Genomic DNA, 24,004 nt, shown 5'->3' with positions numbered 1-24,004 from the left:
TGTTCTGGATTGTGTGTTGTGTAATGAACTGGATTTGATTAGAGAACTTAAGGTAAAGGAACCCTGAGGAGACAGTGATCATAATATGATAGAATTCACCCTACAATTCGAGAGGGAGAAGCTAAAGTCAGATGTATCAGTATTGTTTCAGGAAATTGGAAGCTTAAGCTGGAAACAGATGTTCTCAGGGAAAAGTACGGAAGAAATGTGGCAAATGTTCAGGGGATATTTGTGTGGGGTTCTGGGTAGGTATGTTCCAGTGAGACAGGGAAAGGATGGTAGGGTACAAGAGCCGTGGTGTACAAAGGCTGTTGTAAATCTAGTAAGAAGAAAAGAAGAGCTTACAAAAGGTTCAAAAAACTAGGTAATGATAGGAATCTAGAAGATTATAAGGCTAGCAGGAAGGAGCTTAAGAATGAAATTAGGAGAGCCAGAAGGGGCCATGAGAAGGCCTTAGTGGACAGGATTAAAGAAAATCCCAAGGCATTCTACAAGTATGTGAAGAGCAAGAGGAGAAGACGTGAGAGAATAGGATCAATCAAGTGTGACAGCGGGAAAGTGTGTATGGAACCAGAGGAAATAGCGGAGGTACAATGAATACTTTACTTCAGTATTCACTACAGAAAAGGATCTTGGCGATTGTAGGGATGACTTGTAGCAGACTGAAAAGCTTGAGCATGTAGATATTAAGGAAGAGGATGTGCTGGAGCTTTTGGAAAGCATCAAGCTGGATAAGTCACCAGGACCGGACAAGGTGTATCCCAGGCTACCGTGGGAAGTGAGGAAGGAGAATGCTCAACCTCTGGAAATGATCCTTGCATCATCAATGAGGACAGGAGAGGTTCCGAAGGATTGGAGGGTTGCAGATGTTGTTCCCTTATTCAAGAAAGGGAGTAGGGATAGCCCAGGAAATTATAGACCAGTGAGTCTTACTTCAGTGGTTGGTAAGTTGATGGAGAAAATCCTGAGAAGCAGGATTTATGAACATTTGGAGAGGCATAATATGATTAGGAATAGTCAGCATGGCTTTGTCAAAGGCAGGTCTATTGAATTTTTTGAGGATGTGACTAACCACATTGATGAAGGTAGAGACGTAAATGTAGTGTATATGGATTTCAGCAAGGCATTTGATAAGGTACCCCATGCAAGGTTTATTGAGAAAGTAAGGAGGCATGGGATCCAAGGGCAACTTGCTTTGTGGATCCAGAACTGGCTTGCCCACAAAAGGCAAAGAGTGATTGTAGATGGGTCATATTCTGCATGGAGATTGGTGACCAGTGGTGTGCCTCAGGGATCTGTTCTGGGACCCCTAATCTTTGTGATTTTTATAAATGACCTGGATGAGGAATTGGAGGTATGGGTTAGTAAATTTGCTGATGACACAAAGGTTGGGGGTGTTGTGGATAGTGTGGGAGGGCTGTCAGAGGTTACAGCGGGACATTGATAGGATGCAAAACTGGGCTGAGAAGTGGCAGATGGAGTTCAACCCAGATAAGTGTGAAGTGGTTCATTTTGGTAGGTCAAATATGATGGCAGAATATAGTATTAATGGTAAGACTCTTGGCAGTGTGGAGGATCAGAAGGATCTTGGGGTCCGAGTCCATAGGACACTCAAAGCTGCTACACAGATTGACTCTGTGGTTAAGAAGGCATATGGTGCATTGGCCTTCATCAATCGTGGGATTGAGTTTAGGAGCTGAGAGGTAATGTTGCAGCTGTATAGGACCCTGGTCAGACCCCACTTGGAGTACTGTGCTCAGTTCTGGTCGCCTCACTACAGGAAGGATGTGGAAACCATAGAAAGAGTGCAGAGGAGGTTTACAAGGATGTTGCCTGGATTGGGGAGCATGCCTTATGGGAATAGGTTGAGTGAACTCGGCCTTTTCTCCTTGGAGTGACGGAGGATGAGAGGTGTCCTGATAGAGGTGTATAAGATGATGAGAGGCTTTGATCGTGTGGATAGTCAGAGGCTTTTTCCCAGGGCTGAAATGGCTAGCGCACGAGAGGGCATAGTTTTAAGGTGCTTGGAAGTAGGTACAGAGGAGATTTCAGGGGTAAGTTTTTTACGCAGGGAGTGGTGAGTGCGTGGAATGGGCTGCCAGCTACGGTGGTGGAGGTGAAAATGATAGGGTCTTTTAAGAGACTCTTGGATGGCTACATGGAGCTTAGTAAAATAGAGGGCAATGGGTAAAACCTAGGTAGTTCTAAGGTAGGGACATGTTCGGCACAGCTTTGTGGGCCAAAGGGCCTGTATTGTGCTGAAGGTTTTCTATGTTTGTAAATGACAAGCAGGATAGACAAAGGAGAATTGGTTAATGTTGTGTACATGGATTTTCAGAAGGCCTTTGGCAAGGTGCCGCACATGAGACTGCTTAGAAGTTAAGAGCCCATGGTATTCCTGGAAATATACTAGCAAGAATTAGGCATGTTTGGCAGGAGGGTGTGAATAAAGAAAACCTTTTCTGATTGGCTGCCAATGACTAGTGATGTTCCGCAGGGGTTGGTGGTGTCACTACTTCTTTTTACATTATATGTCAACAATTTTGTGATGAGATTGGTGGCTTTGTGGCCAAGTTTGCAGAGAATATGAGGATAGGTGGAGGGGCAGGTAGTGTTGGGAAAGCAAGGAGGCTACAGAAGGACTTAGACAGGTTAAGAGATGGACAAAGAAGCAGCAGGAGGAATGTAGTGTCGGGAAGTGTATGGTCATGTACTTTGATGGAAGGAATAAAAGCGCAGATTATTTTCTAAACGGAGAGAAAATTCTAAAATCTGAGGTGCAAATGGACTTGGGTTGCCAGCCAGTAGTGTAGTGGCAGCCGCACTGGACTTCAAGACGAGTAGTCCCGGGTTCAAAACCAGCCGACTTCTTACATGTTTTCCATCATGCTGGACTGAATGTTGAGCTGGTAATCGGCCTCATAAAGAAACAAATAAGTGCTAAAGAAAAAGGGCAAGGTTGCCACGCAATGCACCACAAGGCGCAGAGAGGAACCACAAATGAACATGAAACTTCTAGGTTTTCCTAAAAGTTAACTTGCAGTTTGAATCGGTGAGGAAGGCGAATATAATGTTAGCATTCATTTCAAGAGGACTAGAATATGAAAACAAGGATGTAATGCTCACTGGAGCATTATGAACAGATTTGGGCTCCTTATCTAAGAAGGATGTGCTGATATTTGAGACGGTTCAAAGGAGGTTCATGAAAATGATTCCAGGAATGAAAGGTTTATTGTATGAGAAGTGATTGATGGCTTTGCGCCATTACTCACTGAAATTTGGAAGAATAAGGTGGAATGTCATTGAAACCTATCAAATGTTGAAAGGCCTCGATAGAGTGGTCATGGAGAGGTTGTTTCCTATATTGGTGGAGTCTCAGACCAGAGAGCACAGCCTCAGAATAGAGGGATATTCATTTAGAATGGAGATGAGGAGGAATTTCTTTAGACAGAGGGTGGTGAATCCTCAGCCACAGGTGGCTGTAGAAGCTAGGTCATTGGGTGTATTTAAGGCAGAACTTGATAGGTCCTTGGGAAGGCAGAAGATTGGGGTTGAAAGGAAAATGGATCAGCCATGATGAAATGGGCTGAATGGCCTAATTTGCTTCCATGTCTTATGGTAAGAAATTGTGTAAAGATGAAATTTTTTAAAAATACAAAAAATAATAATAAATAAGTAAAAATAAGATAGCAAATATCATTTATTTGTTTACTTTATTTAATATGCATTTATCAATGCTTTTTAATTTAATTAAATAAATGGTAATTATTAATTCAATAATTATATAATTGAAAGTGAGACAATAGGTTGTGGAATCCGTTCAATGTTGAAGTGAATGAAGTTATCCACATGGTTCATAAGCCTGTTGGTCCATCCATTACCTTCCCCTTCGATCAGAATCAGGGATTGGGATGGGTCTGGGATGGGAAAACCTTATCGATCAAGACTCTAGACGAGATAAGGAGCAGGCAACCCTCTGACTTGCACATCAGCACATTTTTTTGCTTTTCCACTAGCTATGAAGGAAGACAGTCTTAAGCTGTGTCTCTTTGGAAGATTTATTCAAAGTTTGTAAAATTATCAAAGGCCTCTAAATGGAGAGGTCAGTGACCAATGGGCAGAGATTTAGACAACAGGTGAGTTTGAGAGGAAGTGAGAAATTACTTCCCCCCCATAATGGAACCCACCAGATCAGATGTGACTACACACGGTGGTATAACCAAAGGAATGAGGACTTAAATGGAAGTGGGAATACCTTAAAGTATCATGGCTAGTACAGACACAATGCCAAAGGAGGCGTATCTCCACTAGCCTACAGGTCACCCTTGGACAGGGTGTAGCACCTGCTTAGCCCCTGATCGGGGTCACATGAAGCCATGGGAGCAGGAGGTGGATGGTCATATGAGCAGCTGGTGCATATTACCAGTCTTGGTTAGAGTTCTTCTCTTCCTTGGTTTCATGCTATTGAGAGAAGAAAAATTTCAGAAATGTATACTTTGATAATAATTGAACCTTTGACTACTAATGACAGGTAGACAATCTTTGGTATTGATAACAGCTGGAGGCAACCGTCTTGTAAAGACACGGCCCAGAAGAAGGCAATGACATACAACTTTCATAGAAAAATTTGCCAAGAACAGTCATGGTCATGAAAATAGGATGGTCACCCATGCCATATGTCAAGGCATATAATGAATGAATAATACCATCATTCAATTCTCTAGGTCACCATCTATAGCCCACTAATTACATTATTAAGGACCCCCATCACCCAGGACATGCCCTCTTCTCGTTGCTACCATCAGGGAGGTGGTACAAGATCCTGAAGCCACACACTCCAAGTCTTAGGAGCCGGATGCAGATTTCTGAATGGCCCATGAACACTACCTCACTATTTTTCTCTCTTTTTGTACTGCTTCTTTTAAAATATATTTCTTATTGTAGCTTAGAGTATTTTTAATGTATTGCACTGTACTGCTGCAAAATGACAAATTTCATGATGCATGTCAGTGACAATAAACCTGAGCCTGATTCTAATGTAGTCTGTAGACAATCCCAGTGTGGTTTCTGGAATGTTGACCCCCCCACCCTTCCTACTGTTGGATCTCTGGTTATTTTCAGGTCCCTCTGTTTTTTCCAGGAGTCAGAAATGATGAGTAGTCTTAATTCTAAGATCTCAGTCTATTTTAAAGTATATAAAGAGCTGAGAAAGGAATGGATGCAAAGACAGAAGAGGAAAAAAAAGCCAAGATGGCACCTCTGAAAAGTCCATCACTTTTAGAATAAGATGAGAAAAATTCTTTAGATGAGGATAAGCTAGATAATAGGCTACATAATTAAAGCAATTACATCATGTGCGTTCTGTAATAATACTTAGCCAATGAAAAACGAGAAAGGTGATAAACTATTAGTTTAGCCGCTATACTGCTTTCTGCCAGTGGGTGTGAAAAATACATGAGTATTAACAAGTACAAATCTTATAAAATTTATTATTAAAAAACAGTGCTTTCTATCATTACGTTGTAAGAGGGACTGACATTTTCGAACAGTTTCATTGCAGTGTTTTGGAGAAGCCAAGGTGCTGCAGAAATGCAGGACCTGCTTTTATTTATTACTGCACAAAGTTTAAACGGGTTCAGGGAGTAAAGAGAGGGGCTCCTTCCAGCCTTGCCTAACTTCTCTCCTTCCTGACAGCCCGATGACAGAAGAGGAGGAGGATAATTATGACGACGTGCAGAGCTTTGACCAAGTGCCCCCACCGCTTCCACCAGTGAAACCTGAAGGTAAGAGCGTCAAAGATCCCCAATGCTAAACAAGAAGGTCATTAAATAAAATCTCAAATTTACACTGTCGTAGAGCTGGGGGTAATTGTTTGGTGGCACAATTGATAGATCTGCTACCAAACAGCTCCAGAGATTGCAGTTCAATTCCAACCTTGTGCCTGCTAGGTGGAGATTGAAGATTAGATTTATTTATCACATGTACATCGAAACATGTGTCATTTGTGTCAATGACCAACATTGTCTGACGATGTCCACAATTTACTGACCCATACATCTTTGAAATGTGAGACGAAACCAGATCACCCAGAGGAAACTCACACGGTCAATTATTTCTGGCATGGTCCCAGAGGAATGGAAAATTGCAAATGTCACTTCATTCTTCAAGAAGGGAGAGAGGCAGAAGGAAGGAAATTAGAGGCCAATTAGTCTGACCTCAGTGATTGGGAAAATGTTGGAGTCAATTGTTAAGAATGTGGTTTTGGGGTATTTGCAGGCACATGATAAAATAGGCCATAGTCAGTATGGTTCCCTTAAGGGAAAATCTTGCCCGACCAATCTGTTGGAATTCTTTGAGGAAATAACAAGCAGGATAGACAAAAGAGCAAACACGAGGAAATCTGCAGATGCTGGAAATTCAAGGAACACACACAAAATGCTGGTGGAACACAGCAGGCCAGGCAGCATCTATAGGGAGAAGTACAGTCGACGTTTCGGCCGAGACCCTTCGTCAGGACTAACTGAAAGAAAAGATAGTAAGAGATTTGAAAGTAGGAGGGGGAGTGGGAAATTCGAAATGATAGGAGAAGACAGGAGGGGAGGGGAATGAAGCTAAGAGCTGGAAAGTTGATTGGCAAAAGGGATACAGAGCTGGAGAAGGGAAAGGATCACGGGACGGGAGACCTAGGGAGAAAGAAAGGGGTAGGGGAGCACCAGAGGGAGATGGAGAACAGGCAAGGAGTGATTGTGAGAGGGGCAGAGAGAGAAAAAAGAGAGGGGGGGAATAACAAACAAACAAACAAATAAATGAAGAATGGTGTAAGAAGGGGAGGAGGGGCATTAACGGAAGTTAGAGAAATCAATGTTCATGCCATCAGGTTGGAGGCTACCCAGACAGAATATAAGATGTTGTTCCTCCAATCTGAATGTGGCTTCATCTTGACAGTAGAGGAGGCCATGGATAGACGTATCAGAATGGGAATGGGATGTGGAATTAAAATGTGTGGCCACTGGGAGAACCTGCTTTCTCTGGCAGACACAGTCTCGGCCTGAAACGTCAACTGTACTTCTTATAGATGCTGCCTGGCCTGCTGCGTTCCACCAACATTTTGTGTGTGTTGCTAGACAAAAGAGAATTGGTAGAAGTTGTGTATTTGGATTTTCAGAAGGCCTATGACAAGGTACCACACATGATTCTGCTTGAAAAGTTAAGAGCCTATGGTATTACCAGAAAGATTCTAATATAAAGCAGTGGCTGAATAGCAGGAGGCAAAGAGTGGGAATAAAGGAAGTGTTTTCTGGTTGGCTGCCAGTGGCTAGTGGTGTTCCACAGAGGATCACTTCTTTTTACGTTATATGTCAATGATTTGGAGAACGGAATTGATGGTTTTATGGCCAAGTTTGCGAATGATGCGAAGATAGTGGTGAGGAAGTAGAGAAGGACAGAGACAGATTAGGATAATGGACAAAGATGTGGCAGATGGAATACCATGTCAGGAAGTGTGTGGATATGCACTTTGCCGGATTCCCTAAAGGTTAATTTGTGGGTGGAGTCTGTGGTGAGGAAGGCAAATGTGATGCTAGCATTCTTTTCAAGAGGACTAGAATATAAAAGCAAGGATGTAATGTTAAGGCTTTATAAGGCTCTGGTGAGGCCTCACTTGGAGTATTGTGAGCAGTTTTGGACCCCTTATCTAAGAAACTATGCGCTGATATTGGAGAGAGTTCAAAGGAAGTTTACAAAAATGATTCCAGGATTGAAAGGCTTATCATATAAGAAGCACTTGATGGCTCTGGGCCTCTTCTCACTGGAATTCAGAAGAACGAGGGGGGATCTCAATGAAACCTATCGAATGTTGAAAGGCCTCGATAGAGTGGATGGTTCCTAAGGTGGGAGATTCTAATACCAGAGGACTGAGCCTCAGAATAGAGGGGCATCCTTTTAGAATGGGGATGAGGGATTTCTTTAGCTACAGAGTGGTGCATCTGTGGAATTTGTTGCCACAGGCGGCTGTGGGTATATTTAAGGCAGAGGTTAATAGATTATTGATCAGTCAGAGCATAAAGGGATACGGGGAGAGACAGGAGATTGGGGCTGGGATGGAAAATGGATTAGCCATGATGAAATGGTGGAGCAGAGTCAATAGGCCAAATGGCTCAATTCTTCTCCTATATCTTAAGGCCTTGTGGTCATCACCGGTGCTCTGAAGTGTCACGTTACCAAGGCTGCCCACATTTACATATTCTCCCTGTGACCATGTGGGTATTCCTCGGGTGTTCTGATTTTCTCCGACATCCCAAAGGCGTTAAGTAGCCACTGTAAACTATCTTTATTGTGTGTGTGAGGGGTGGAATCTGGGATACCTTGTGGGAACATTATTGGTGGTTGAGGATCAGCAAGTATTGGAAGGGCTGAATGGAAAATGACTGCATGATTCTATGAGAAAGCAGGCGGGCTGGGGCTGAACTGTTCGGGTCACCACACTGTCAGAAGGATGTGCTTGCAGAGATGTTACCTGTATCAGATAACTTGAGTTACTGAACATTTCCAACAGTACAGCATAGGAACAGACCCTTCGGCCCACAAAGTTGTGCCTTTCTAAATCAAACTAGTGGTTAGCACAACACTTTAAAGTACAGGTGACCCAGGTTCAAATCCCACCACTGACTGTACGGAGTTCGTACGCTCTCTCCGTGACAGCATGGGTTTCCTCCAGATGCTCCGGTTTCTTCTCACAGTCTAAAGGCGTGCCAGTTGGTAGGTTCATTGGTCATTGTAAATTGCCCCGTGATTAGGCTAGGTGGAGCAGCTTGAAGGGCTAGACAGGCCGATTCCATGTCCAGCTGAACTAATCCCTTCTGCCGACATACTGTCCATATTCCTTGATCCGCTGCTCATTCTCTCTGAGAGCCCATTAAATCCCTGGAGGTTGGGTAGACTGATCTTGTTTTGCCTGGAGTGAACAAAGTTTAGAGGTGACCTGATAGAGGGATGGATAATTAGAGGTAAGAGATTAGCTCTATTTGTGTTGTGTACATCAAAACATACACTCAGTGGCCACTTTATTAAGTTCACCTGTACACCTGCTCGTTAATGCCCATATCTAATCAGCCAATCATGTGGCACCAACTCAGTGCATAAAAGCGTGCAGACATGGTCAAGAGGCTCAGCTGTTGTTCAGAGCAAACATTAGAATTGAGAAGAAATGTAATTTAAGTGACTTTGACCGTGGAATGATTGTTGGTGCCAGATGGGGTGGTTTGAGTATCTCAGAAACTGCTGATCTCCTGGGGTTTTCAGTCTCTAGAGTTTACCGAGAATGGCGTGGGAAACAAAAAACATTCAGGGAGCGGTAGTTCTGTGGGCGAAAACACCTTGTTAATGAGAGAGGTCAGAGGAGAATGGTCAGATTGGCTCAAGCTGACGGGAAGAGGACAGTATCGCAAATAACTGCGCATTACGACCGTGGTGTGCAAAAGAGCATCTCTGAACACACAACACGTCAGACCTTGAAGCGGATGGCCTACAGCAGCTGACGACCACAAACATCCCCTCAGTGGCCACTGAGTGTGTACAGTGAAGTACATCGTTTGCCAAAAACAGCCAACACAATCAGAGGATGTGCTGGGGGCAGCCCACAAGTGTCACCACGCTTCTGGCGCCAACACAGCACGCCCAGAACTCACTACCCTAAACTGTACATCTTTGTAATATGGGAGGAAACTGGAGCACCCGGAGGAAAGCTCCTTACAGACAGAGGCAGGAATTGAACCCCTTTCACTGGCGCAGTGAAGCGTTATGCCAACCCCTACGCTAGGGTAGTTATAAATAGTGCAGTCAGAATCTTTTTCCCACAATAGGGGTATCAAAATCAAGAGGACCAGGTTTAAGGTGAGAGGAAGGAGCTTTAAAGGGGTAAGTTTCTCACAGAGTGTGGTTGATATCTGGAATGTGTTGAACGTGTTTAGGCAAGACACCTCAGATTCATTTCATTATCACGCGTACATTAAAATGTGCAGTAAAATGCAGCTTGTGTTAAGGACCAACACAAGGATGTGCTGGGGGCAGCCTACAAGTAGGCAACCCTCCATGCCATCCATTCCTGAGGGATGGCATCGAAGGATACAGATCTAATGTGGGCAAATGGGATTAGAGTAGATGGGTGACAGGATGGAGGTACTTCTCTACCAAAGGAGATTTAAGGCACTCCTTCCCTCTGCTAGCCTGCAGGTCACCCTTGGGCAAGGTGTAGCAGCTTCTTGGCCACGTAGGTGGTGGTTGGTCGCATGAGCAGCCGGTGCAGATCACAAGTCCCCTGGTTATGTGACCACCGACACCAGGCAGACAATCTCTGAAGAGTATTGAAGATGGCTGGGGTCCACCCGTCTTGTAAAGACACAGCCCAGAAGTCAGTGGCAAACCACTTCTGTAGAAAGATTTGCCAGGAACAATCATGATCATGAAGACTGTGTTCACCCATGTCATACGACACGGCACATAATGATGATGATGTAGATGTGGGTGAGCAAAACGGGTGGCATGAACGTGATGGGCTGAAGGGCTTGTTTCTGTGCCTTGGACTCTTTCACAGAAATTCCCAGCCATCTCCATTTCTCAGTCATTTACCTGTCTCTTCTGTATTGCAGATCGCAGGAAGCCGGTGGATACTAACAGCGGAGAGAGTACAGTAAGAGTCATACCAACCTCTCGTGGGTAGGAGCTTTGCTGAGAGCCAGGAGCCATCTGGGTTCTGTACTGCCTTGTATCTCAACAGTACCCAGCACTGCCTGACTTCCACAGAATTCCAGACTGGTCAAGAGTTTGACATAATCAGGAATCCAACGTCTAACTTATACATTGAGATACTGGCAGCATTTCTATCAAAGGCTCAGACGTACAGGGAACACTTCTACAGCTGCTGAATGCGTCCAAATCACTAAACAGATCACAACATAATTACAAAATCAGCATACAAACCCCCAGCTCCAACGCAACCACACACAATAGGTAGCCGTCGATCCCAGGGGATCACGGGTTTGCACCTCTGCTGATCTGGGTTAAGCAGCGTCTGCTGTAACAGTGGAGTTCCTTGCCACACTGGGGCAGCTCTGACGTCTTGGGCAGCTTGGGCACGGAGCTTTTCCTCTGCTTGCTGCATTAGTGTGTTCTTGTATCTCAAGAGACCCTTCTTTACCTCCTGCTTCCAGGCACACCTGTCTGAGGCAAGTGACTGCCACATGTCGGTACTAATACCAAAGGCCTTGAGGTCTCGCTTGCAGGTGTCCTTGTAGCGCAGCTGGGGTCTTCCCATTGGCCTCTTTTCAGAGTCAAGATCCCCTAAGAGAAGGTCCTTTGGCAAAGCCACACAAATCCCCAGCTCCATCGCAGTCAGAGGATGTAATTGTGGAATATATCTGTGGGTGTTGTAGTCGGTATGCCTACATACATGTATAGGCACATGTGTGTTTGCGTGCGTATGATGGAGGAAAGAGAGAGAGGGGAGGCTGTGTTTGGTGGGCAGAGATTAATAATAATAAAGTAATTTAAAATCCCAATGAATAGAGGTGTATACACTTGAATCAGGACAGGAGGAGGCCACTCCTTCTGCCCACTTCAACCACAAGATGGTGACTGACCGTGATACTCATTTGTTCTCAGAAAGATGATTCGGATGGTGAAATGTACGAAGATTTGGACAGCTACAGGTACGACTGAATATTTAAAATGCATGCTGTGTCCTTGGGATATTGGCGCGGTTATGTTCTAAGTTGTGTGATAGTGCTGGAGTCTAGATCTGGGCGTGGAACACATCTGGTCACACTGGAAAAGGAAGTGTTCCAGCTGGGGATTTATCAATTTGACATCTTGACGTTCAAAGGTCGAAGTGAATTTATTATCGGGGTGGTGGGGTGGGGGGTGTGTGTGTGTGTGTGTGTTTATTTCGCGATACAGTGTGGAACAGGCCCTTCTGGCCATTTGAGCTACACTGCCCAGCAACACCCGACAGGCCCGATTTAACCCTAACCTAATCACATGACCAGTTAACCTACCCTGTATGTCTTTTGATTGTGGGAAGAAACCAGAGGACCCAGAGAAAACCCACGCATTCCACACAGAAGACATTCCATATCCTACCTTGAAATTCATTTTATTATAGGTAACCCATCCATCCAAGAGAGTTACCAGGAGTGCTGCTTACATGGAGCCCTTAGCATTGTCAGTGATCCCTCCCATCCATCCAACAGTCTCTCTGTCCCCTCCCATCAGGCAGGAGGTACCGTAGCATTAGGGCAAGGACTGTTAGGATAGGAAAAGCTTCTTCCCCCAGGCCATAACACTACTGAACTTTCTGCCACCACATCACGTATGAAGAACTAGTAGTGTTATATTGTTTACATTTTAACTTGTATCGTAAATGCACCTTATTGTTTGTTAATTTATGTGTGGTCATATTACTTCATATTTTGTGTATGTGAGCTCAATGTACTGTGTTGTGCACCTATGTCCAGAGGGACGTTGTTTCCTTTGACGGTATAGATGTGTATGGTTGAATGACAATAAACCTAACTTGAAAAAAGAAATACAATAGAATTTATACATTGGCACAGGTGGGCATCACAGCAGCACAGAGATTAGCATAACGCTTAACAGCACTCGTGATCGGAGTTTAATTCTTGCTGTAACGAGTTTGTATGTCCTCCCCGTGACCGCGTGGTTTTCCTACAGACGCTCCGGTTTTCTCCCACATTCCAGAGGTGTTACGGGTTAGGATCAGTGAGCTGTGGGCACACTTGCCACCTCACTGTGCTGGTGTTGATGCATTTCACTGTAGGTTTCGATGTGCATGAATCAATATCGGAATCAGGTTTAGTGACACTGGGACCTGTTGTGAAATTCGTAGCTTTGTGGCAGTACATACAGTGCCTAGAAAAAGTATTCACCCCCCCCCCCCTTTGGAAGTTTTCATGTTTTATTGTTCTACAGCATTGAATCACAGCGGATTTAATCTGGCTTTTTTCGACACTGATCAACAGAAAAGCACTCTTTCATATCAAAGTGAAAACAGATCTATACAAAGTGATCCAAATTAATTAAAATATAAAACACAAAATAATTGATTGCATAATCACTCACCCCCTTCAAGTCAGTATTTAGTAGATGCACCTTTAGTGGCAATTACAGCCTTGAGTCTGTGTGGACGGGTCTCTATCAGCTTTGCACATCTGGACACTAAAATTTGTCCCCATTCTTCTCAACAAAACTACTCAAGCTCTGTCAGATTACATGGGGATCGTGAGTGAACAGCCTTTTCAAGTCCAGCCACAAGTTCTCAATTGAATTGAGATCTGGACTCTGACTTGGCCACCCCAGTACATGAACTTTGTTGTTTTTAAGACATTACTGTGTAGCTTTGGCTTTATGCTTGGGGTCAGTCTTGCTGAAAAACAAATCTCTCAAGTCACAGTTCTCCTGCAGACTGCATCAGGTTTTCCTCCAGGATTTCCCTGTATTTTGCTGCGTTCATTTTGGTGACCCCTCCCCCCCCCCCCCCCCCCACTAGTCCCCTTCTTGCACAGTCACTCAATTTTTGAGGACAGCTGGTCTAGGCAGATTTACAACTGTGCTATATTCTATCCATTTCTTGATGATTGAGCTAACAGTGCTCCAAGGGATATTCAGAGACTTGGAAATGTTCTTGTAGCCATCTTTTGACTTGTACTTTTTAAGAACATAAGAATTAGGAGCAGGAGTCAGCCATCTGGCTCATCAATGCTGCTCGACCATTCAATGAGATCACAGCTGATCTGACCATGGACACATCTCCACCTACCTGCCTTTTCTCCATAACCCTTAATTCCCTATTATGCAAAAATCTATCCAAGTTTCTCTTAAATATGTTTACGAGGTAGCCTCCCCTGCTTCATTGGACAGAGAATTCCACAGATTCACCACTCTCTGGGAAAAGCAGTTCCTCCTCATCTCCATCCTAAATTTACTCCACTGAATCTTGAGGCTATGTCCCCTAGTTCGAGTCTCACCTACCAATGGAAACAACTTTCCTGCCTCTATCTTATCTATCCCTTTCATAATTTTATATGTTTCTGTAAGATCTCCTCTCATTCTTCTGAATTCCGGTGAGTACAATCCCAGGTGACTCAATCTCTCCTCATAGTCTAACCCCCTCATCTCTGGAATCAACCTAGTGAACTTCCTCTGCACCGCCTCCAAAGCCCGTATATCCTTCCTCAAATAAGGAGACCAGAACTGCACACAATACTCCAGGTGTGGCCTCACCAGTACCATATACAGTTGCAGCATAACCTTTCTGCTCTTAAATTCAATCCCTCTAGCAACGAAGGCCAACAACCCATTGTTCTTGTTCTTGATAGCCGGCTGCACCTGCAAACCAACTTTCTGTGATTCATGCACGAGCACTCCCAAGTCCCTCTGCACAGATTATTTAAATAATAATCTGCTCTTCCAATTTTCTTTCCAAAGTGGATGACCTCATATTTACCAACATTGTATTCCATCTGCCAAACCCTTGCCCACTCATTTAACCTATCTATATCTCTCTGCAGACTCTCTGTATCTTCTGCATAATTAGTTTTTCATTCAATTTAGTGTCATCCGCAAACTTAGATACACTACACTCGGTCCCCTCTTCCAGATCGTTGATGTATATTGTGAACAGTTGCGGGCCCAGTACCGACCCTGTGGCACACCACTCACCACTGATTGACAACCAGAGTAACGCCCATGGAACCCAACTCTCTGCTTTCTATTGGTTAACCAATCCTCTATACATGCTAATACATCACCCCCAAATCTGTGCATCCTTATCTTAGGGATGTCCTTAATGAGGCATCTTATCAAACACCTGGAAATCCAGGTAAATAACGTCCATCTGTTCCCCTCTATCCACTGCACTACATTCTCAAAGAACTCCAGTAAGTTTGTCAAACAGGACCTACCCTTTGCTGAATCCATGCTACGTCTGCCTGATGGATCCACTTCTTTCCAGATGCCTCACTGTTTCTTCTTTAATGATAGCTTCAAGCATTTTCCCAACTACAGTTGTTTCACTAACTGGCCTATAGTTACCTGCCTTTTGCCTACATCCTTTTTTGAACAGTGGTGTGACATTCGCCATCTTCCACTCCACTGGGACCTGCCCAGAGTCCAGAGAATTTTAGTTAATTATCACCAAAGCCTCTACCATAACTTCTGCCATTTCTTTCAGTTCCCAGGGATGCATTCCATCAGGACCAGGGGACTTGTCTATCTTCAGGCCCACAAGTTTGCTCAGCATTACCTCTTTAGTGAAAGCTATTGTATGGAGGTCCTCACCTGCAATTGCATCCATAACATTTCTCTTTGGCATGTTAGATGTGTCCTCCACTATGAAGACTAACACAAAATAGTCATTCAAAGCCTCGGCCATTTCCTCATTACCCAATATCAATTGTTGTTTACAATATATATTAATGATTTAGACGAGGGAATTAAATGCAGCATCTCCAAATTTGCGGATGACACGAAGCTGGGCGGCGGTGTTAACTGTGAGGAGGATGCTAAGAGGATGCAGGGTGACTTGGATAGGTTAGGTGAGTGGGCAAATTCATGGCAGATGCAATTTAATGTGGATAAATGTGAGGTTATCCACTTTGGTTGCAAGAACAGGAAAACAGATTATTATCCGAATGGTGGCCAATTAGGAAAAGGGGAGATGCAACGAGACCTGGGTGTCATTGTACACCAGTCATTGAAGGTGGGTATGCAGGTACAGCAGGCGGTGAAAAAGGTGAATGGTATGTTGGCATTCATAGCAAAAGGATTTGAGTACAGGAGAAGGGAGGTTCTACTGCAGTTGTACAAGGCCTTGGTGAGACCGCACCTAGAGTATTGTGTGCAGTTTCTGTCCCCTAATCTGAGGAAAGACATTCTTGCCATAGAGGGAGTACACAGAAGGTTAACCAGATTGATTCCTGGGATGGCAGGACTTTCATATGAAGAAAGACTGGATCAACTAGGCTTATACTCACTGGAATTTAGAAGACTGAGGGGTGATCTTATTGAAATGTATAAAATTCTAAAGGGATTGGACAGGATAGATGCAGGAAGATTGTTTCCAATGTTGGGCAAGTCCAGAACGAGGGGTCACAGTTTAAGGATAAAGGGGAAGCCTTTTTAGGACCAAGATGAGGAAAAACTTCTTCACACAGAGAGTGGTGAATCTGTGGAATTCTCTGCCACAGGAAACAGTTGAGGCCGGTTCATTGGCTATATTTAAGAGGGAGTTAGATATGGCCCTTGTGGCTAAAGGGATCGGGGGTATGGAGAGAAAGCAGGTAATGGGTTCTGAGTTGGATGATCAGGGCGGTGCAGGCTCGAAGGGCTGAATGGCCTACTCCTGCACCTGTTTTCTATGTTTCTATGGCTCTCCCCACCCTGACTGTCCTTGCTTTTAACTGGAATATACTTTGTGTTGAGAACCATGAAAAATCTCTTTGAAAGTCTTCCACTGTTCCTCAACTGTCCCGCCATACAGCCTGTGTTCCTAGTCTACACTAGCCTATTCCTCCCTCATCCCATTGTTTAGGCATAATACACTGGCTTTAGATCAAACTATTACACTCTCCATTTGTATGAGAAATTCAATCATACTGTGATCCCTCTTTCCAAGAGGATCCCTAACTGCAAGATCACTAATTTTACCTGTCTCATTGCACAGGACCTGATCTAAGATAGCACGTTCCCTTGTAGGTTCAGTAACATGCTGTTCAAGAAAGCCTTCATGAATGCATTCTGTGAAGTCCTCCTCAAGACTGCCTCGACCAACTTGATTCACCCAATCTATGTACAAGTTAAAGTCCCCCCTGACAGCTGCTGTTCCATTCTGACATGCCTCAGATAGTTCTCTGTTTATTGCCTGTGCCACTGGAATGTTGTTATTCAGTGGCCGATAGACAACTCCCACCCATCGGTGATTTATTTTCCTGTACTATTCCTAATCTCTACCCTGATGGATTCAACATTCTGCTCCTTAGATCTTATATCGTCTCTCCCTATCACCCTGATCTCATCTTTAATTAAGAGTGCTACCCCACCTCCCTTAACCTTCCTGCCTATTCTTCCTATTACCTGATATCCTTGGATATTTAATTCCCATTCCTCTCCACCGTGCAACCTTGTCTCTGTAATGGCCACTAAATCATTCACCTTTGTACTGATTTGTGACACAAGTCCAAATACTATGGGCATTCAGATAAAGTGCCCTTACACTCATTGTACTTTTAAAATCTTGTAATCTTTTTCCTCGTGCAAATCGGTCACCGCTCCCTAGCATACTCCTGGCTAACGTTCAGTCCCTGGATAACAAGCTTTGTGAACCATGAGCCAGAATCTCCTATCTGCAGGAAACAAAGGAATGTAATGTTTTGTGCTTCGTGGGGACCTGGCTGATGAAAGAAATACCAGATCGTGCCCTCGAGCCCTTTGGGTTCTCCCTGTTCTGGGCGGACAGGTCAAGAAATCTCACAGAGTTAAAGAGTAGGGGTGAATACTTATGTAACCAATTATTTTGGGTCAGCATCAACAAGTTGAGCCAGAGGACTTGCTTCTGTTCTGTATAATTTGTAACAGTAAATGCAGAACCTCTTTTAAAAACGAAAGCATAGTAGCAGCTATTTCGCAACCCCTGCTGTAGAACGGTGTGAGTCGATGATAAATGCGTGCACTGACTCATTTGGAAGCACTAGTGTGGGATGGAGCTCACAGTCCAGACGAACTTCGGGAACATTGAAGAGGGCTTTCGTATTTAATCATCATTCAGCCATACTCATGATTACAGCCAAACAAAACAGCATCCCTCTCGGGCCAAGGTGCAAAACACAGTGCCAACAGCCATGCTCAGCACATATTGTACATACAATTATGACTGCACAAAAACATAAGACATAGGAACATAGGAGCAGAATTAGGCCATTCAGCCCATCGAGTCTGCTCCACCATTCCATCGTGGCTAGTCCCGGATCCCACACAACCGCATACACATGTCTTCCTGCCATATCCTTTAATGCCCTGACCGATCAGGAATCGATCAACTTCCACCTTAAATATACTGACAGACTTGGCCTTCACCGCAGTCTGTGGCTGAGCATTCCACAGAGTCACTACTCTCTGCCTAAAAAAATTCCTCTTTACCTCTGTTCTAAAAGGTCACCCCTCAATTTTGAGGCTGTGCCCTCCAGTTCTGGATACCCCCACCATAGGAAACATCCTCTCCACATCCGCCCTATCTAGTCCTTTCAACTTTCAGTAGGTTTCACTGGGACTCCCCCTACATTTTTCTAAATTCCAGTGAGTACAGGTCCAAAGCTGCCAAACGCTCCTCATATGTTAACCCCTTCATTCTGGGAATCATCCTCGTGCACTTCCTCTGGACTCTCTCCAGTGACAAGACATCCTTTCTGAGATATGGGGCCCAAAACTGACAACAATACTCTAAGTGCAGCCAATTAGTGACTTATAAAGCTCCAACATTATCTCCTTGCTTTTATATTCTATGCCCCTTGAAATAAATGCCAACATTGCATTTGCCTTCTTTACCACAGACTCAATCTGTAAATTAACCTTCTGGGAGTCTTGCACGAGGACTGCTAAGTCCTTGAGAAGGACATTGGTAATTGTGGGCATGACTTACATTGGATTGAAACACTTGAGTGTATAGACATTAAGAAAGAGGATGTGCTGGAGCTGCTGAAAGGTTTTAAGTTGGATAAGTCGCTGGGACCTGATGAGATGTACCCCAGGCTACTGTGGGAAGCAAGGGAGGAGATTGCTAAGCCTCTGGCAATGATCTTTGCATCATCAATAGGGATGGGAGAAGTACCAGAGGATTGGAAGGTTGCAAATGTTCCCTTGTTCAAGAAAGGGAGTAGAGATAGTCCAGAAAATTATAGACCAGTGAGTCTAGCATCACTGGTGGGCAGGTTGTTGGGAGAAGATCCTGAGAGGCAGGGTTTATGAGCATGTGGAGAAACATGCTGATTAGGAATAGTCAGCGTAGCTTTGTCAAGGACAGGTCATGCCTTATGAGCCTGATTGAATTCTTTGAGGATGTAACAAAACACATTGATGAAAGTAGAGCAGTGGATGAAGTGTATATGGATTTCAGTTGGGCATTTGATAAGGTTCCCCAATCAAGGCTCCTTCAGAAAGTAAGGAGGCATGGGATCCAAGGAGACCTTGTTTTGTGGATCCAGAATTGGACTGACCAGAGAAGGCAAAGAGTGGTTGTAGTCGGGTCATTACACTCAAGTGCAAGTTAACAGTGTTGTTAAGAAGGTGTATGGTATGTTGGCAGTCACCAACTCGGGGATTGAGTTCAAGAGCCGTGAGATAATGTTGTAGCCAAATAGGACCCTGGTCAGACCCCACTTGGAGTACTGTGCTCAGTTCTGGCTGCCTCACTACAGGAAGGATGTGGATACTGTAGAGAGAGTGCAGAGGAGATTTACAAGGATGTTGCCTGGATTGGAGGGCATACCTTATGAGAATAACTTGGCCTTTTCTCCTTGGAGCAATAGAAGATGAGAGGTGATGTGATAGAGGTCTATAAGATGATGAGGAACATTGATCATGTGGGTGGGCAGAGGCTTTTTCCCTGGGCTGTTTTAAGGTGCTTGGGAGTAGGTACAGAGGAGATGTCAGGGGTAAGTTTTTCACAGACAGAAAGTGGTGGGTGCGTGAAGGTGGTAGAGGTGGATACAGTAGGGTCTTTTAAGAGACTCTTAGATAGGTACATGAAGCTTAGAAAAATAGAGGACTATGCGGTAGGGAAATTCTAGGGAGTTTCTGGAGTGGGTCACATGGTCGGCACAGCTTTGTGGACCAAAGGTCCTGTAGTGTGCTGTAGATTTCTATTTCTGTGTTTCACAAACTGCTCCCGACACCCACAGACCTCTGGCACACTGCTAGTGTCTTCCACAGTAAAGACTGATGCAAAGTACCCATTAAATTCATCTGACGTTTCTTTGTCCCCTATTACGACGTCACCAGCATCATTTTCCAGTAGTCCAGTATCAACTCTCACCCCCTTTACCCTTTATATAACTGAAAAAACTTTTGGAATCCTGCTTCATATAATTGGCTAGTTTGCCCTCGTATTTCATCTTTTCCCTTATAGCCTTTTTAGTTGCCTTTTGTTGGATTTTAAAAGCTTACCAATCATCCAACATATAGTTACAAAAAAATTTTTCAAAGTAGTAATCTAGCCCAATCCCTGAATGTCATGGCCTTTAGATTGATGGTGCATGGATGTCGTCCTGAAGCCACATTTCTGCAAGAAAAGCCCGCAGCAGTTCCTCATATCATGCAGTGCAGCCACAACTGAAGGTAATCCAGCTTGTCTTTCCAGAGCAAACACTGGAGGGCAGCACCGATGGGAGAGGCCAGCTCCCCACCGGTAGAGAATCCAGAGGCACACAGCCACCTCCAGTGTTTCCTTCGCTGCTGACCACAGCAAGTGACCCCGAGGCAAAGGCCTAAGCCGCACCTCAACAGAGGCCACACAGTTCCCTTGCCGTCGGTCTTGTCAATGAGCCAGTCAATCAGACTCTCGGTATTCTGCTTTACCAGTGCCCAACACAGTCCTGCGATCACAATAAAAACATCCCACTCTGTCTGCTGGAACGTGCGCCGCCACTGACACCTTCTTCCCGCTAAATCTAGACCCCAGCACGTTATTAAAATGGATGGAGGGGAAGCAAGGGAAATCAGAAGAGAAGCCAGGGAGAAAGAGTAGACAGATGTTTTGACCATCATTTTGGAATTGGAAGTGGTTTTGTGAACCACATGCTCAAAGTTCGAAGTGAATTATTACCAAAGTACATTCACTCAGTGGTCACTTTATTATACACACCTGTACACCTGCTCATTAATACAAGTATCTAAACAACCAATCAGGCTGCAGCAACTCAATGCATAAAAGCATGCAGACATGGTCAAGAGGTTCAGTTGTTGTTTGGGCCAAACATCAGAGTGGGGAAGAAACGTGATCTAAGTGATTTTGACAGTCGAATGGTTGCTGGTGCCAGAATGGGTGGTTTGATTATCTCATAATCTGCTGATCTCCGGTGATTTTCACACACAACAGTCTCTAGAGTTTACAGAAAATGGTGTAAAAAATCAAAACCATCCAGTGAGTGGCAGCTCTGTGAGCTCTTGTCCTTCTTGCTGGGGGAGAGACTCTGTCCAGTACATCATAGTCACACCCCTCCCCACCATCGGTCGTATCTACAGGAGGTGCCGCCTCACAAAGGCAGCATCCATCATCAAAGATCCCCATCGCCCGGCCACACCATCTTCGCACGGCACCCTTCGGACAGGAGCGCCACATCAGCCCAGTGTCCCACACTGCCGGTTTCAGGAACAGATTCGATAAACTTGATTTGCCACATGATATTGATATTCTCTGTGTGAAAGGTCTCGAAAGGAGCTGAAAGACCAAGAGAGGAAACGAGAGAAGGAGGAAAGGAAAAGACAAGAACAGGAGCAGAAGGAGAAAAAGAGGGAGCAGGAGATGAGGAAGAAGTTCAAGGTAATGAATGCTGCTCTAATCTGTCATCCCTTCAGATCAGTTCACAACAAATACTGCTTCTCAGGAAATGGGCTGTCTCTGAGCTGATGTCCATGGGCTGGCATGGTAGTGCAACATTTACAGTGCCAGTGACCTGGGTTCAATTCCCACTGCTACCTGCAAGGTAACCTACAAATGTGTTTTCCCTGAGGCTGTGTGGGTTTCCTCCGGGTGATACACTTCCCTCCCACAGTCCAAAGACATAGATGTTAGTAGGCAAATGGGGGGGGATTTGGACAGTGTGGGCTCGTTGTGCCAGAGGGACCTGCTACCATGCTGCATCTCTAAAAAAAATAAACAAAATAAATCTCTCTGTTGGTCTAACGAGTACTGAAATACAGCATAACACAAAAGGCCACTTGGACCATTATGTTTGTGCCAGATCTCCCTTCATCCTGTACCCATTTGTCTTTGTATCAACTGCACATCTTTTTTCTCATTTGACTTTGGGAGAGGACCTGTGTTATAAGGAGACATTGCCAAGAATAGGATTGTATCCCCTGGAACATCGGACCTGATAGAGGTCGATAAGATCGTGAGGGGCGTAGATGTAGTCCTTTCTCCCAGGGAGTGGGTGATGAGAATAAGGAGGCACAGGATTAAGATCAGAGCTGAGAGATTTAAAAGGGTGTTGTGTATCTGGACTGAGCTGTTAGAAATAGTAGTTGAGGTGGGCACATTAGCGACATTTAGAAGCCATCTTGATAAATCCATAGATAAGACGAGGTTGGGTGGTGGGCTGGAGTTACGTCTCTACCAAAGAAGGTGTAAGGTGCTCCTTCCCTCTGAGAGCCAACAGCTCACCCTTGGGCAAGGTGTGTAGGGTATTGTAATTGGTGGAAACGTTCAGAATTCACGACCTCCAACATTGAGTGGGAGTTCTTAAGAGGCTGGTCTGACGTAATGACATAATTACATAAAGGACTTTAACTGCACTTTGTGCCCAGTTTTTTGAAGTTCAGTAAATGAGTTGTAAGTTTTGTTCTTAAACATAAAACACTTAATGTCATTTTATTTGCAAAAACCTACATCGGTGACTCTGATGCTCTAGGCCAATTCCAGAGTTATTGAACATGTTGGCCAATGCAGTCGCTTTGAAACTGCCGGAGTTTTGGGAGCAAAATGCCATCGCTTGGTTTGTACAAAGCAAGGCCCAATTCATGCTGCAAGAAATCTCTGCCCACAACACCAAATTTTACATTGTGGCAGCATTGCTCAGAAACTCCACGGCTACGAGAGTGGTGAGTCTGCTCGAACACCCACCCAGACACGATAATTACCGATCACTGAAAACTCACCTTTTACAGACTTTTGGACTATCAGAGTCTGAGCGTGCCAAACAGTTGCTCCCCTTGCCCAGTCTCAGCGATGCTAAGCCGTCAGAGCTAACGGACCACACGCTGTCTCTCCTGGGAAATCACCATCCTTGTTTTATTTTTAAAGAACTCTTCATGCAGCGAATGCCTGATCAAGTCCACATAGCCCTCGTTAATGCACCCGTGATGGACTAGAGGGAGCTTGCTAAAATGGCTGATAGTCCACAATCAGCCAGATGCCGGTGTATCATTCCTCCTCCTTCCCCTGCCTTAATAAGCCCGATCAGTGAGGCTCCCAACTTAAGCACGCAAAATGGCCTGCTAGCTAAAGCTGCGAAACAGTCAATGCCAGGTCTGCGTTTTCACCACGCTCACTAGGAAATGCCAACCGCCTCATAGCTTCGACAGTGCCAACCTATTGGGCCGTCAGAGGTCTGTGAACACCGTGGGTTCCAGCTGCCAGGGTTACCTACTGTTCGTTACGGACACTCTATCAGGGCAACACTTCCTGTGTGATGCGGGTGCTGCCAGAATCGCCTATTAATGAGAAGACAAAGAGTGACGAAGCCTCGCTGGACCCCGCCAGTGACAGCAGGATCCAGATTTACGGGACACGAAGGGTGACGCTCTGCTTCCATGGGTGACGTTACACACAGGACGTTGTCCTGGCTAAAGTGACTAGACCTCTGCCTGGTGCAGATTTCCTGTGTGCTCAAGGACCGTTATCGATCTTAGGAGCTGCCGGCTTGTGGATGCTGAGGACTTTGGGTCGTTACCCTGCTCCCCCAGTAAACTCCCCACAACGACTCTGTCAAGCACGTGCACCATCACATGTGAGTTTACTCGACTGCTAGGCAAACTCCTAAACCTCACCAAGCCCACATTCTCCACTACAGTCACAAAACATGGGATCGAGCACCACATTGCCACAACTGGCCCACCAGTCCATGCCCGCGCACGTATACTGGACCCAGAAACGCTGGCAACTGTGAAGGCTGAGTTTGCGAGCAGGGAAAGACTCGGCATTGCACGCCGGTCAAATAGC

General features: G+C 44.8%; 1 protein-coding gene across 4 annotated transcripts in view; it reads left to right on the top strand.

Annotated features, from left to right (window-relative positions):
* Positions 1-24,004, top strand: part of LOC140728899 (FYN-binding protein 1-like) — a 171,754-nt gene that overhangs the window by 99,463 nt on the left and 48,287 nt on the right. For all 4 annotated transcript variants that reach the window (XM_073047983.1, XM_073047984.1, XM_073047982.1 and 1 more), the window contains exons 4-7: positions 5,695-5,783; positions 10,647-10,687; positions 11,659-11,705; positions 21,490-21,604. In XM_073047983.1, coding sequence (XP_072904084.1) covers positions 5,695-5,783; positions 10,647-10,687; positions 11,659-11,705; positions 21,490-21,604 — 292 coding nt within the window. The remainder of the gene's footprint in view (positions 1-5,694; positions 5,784-10,646; positions 10,688-11,658; positions 11,706-21,489; positions 21,605-24,004) is intronic.

The sequence above is a fragment of the Hemitrygon akajei genome, chromosome 6, assembly GCF_048418815.1.
Source record: "Hemitrygon akajei chromosome 6, sHemAka1.3, whole genome shotgun sequence".
Lineage (NCBI taxonomy): Eukaryota > Metazoa > Chordata > Chondrichthyes > Myliobatiformes > Dasyatidae > Hemitrygon > Hemitrygon akajei.
Note: the sequence above shows the minus strand (reverse complement) of the source record. Positions and strands in the feature narration are given on the sequence as shown.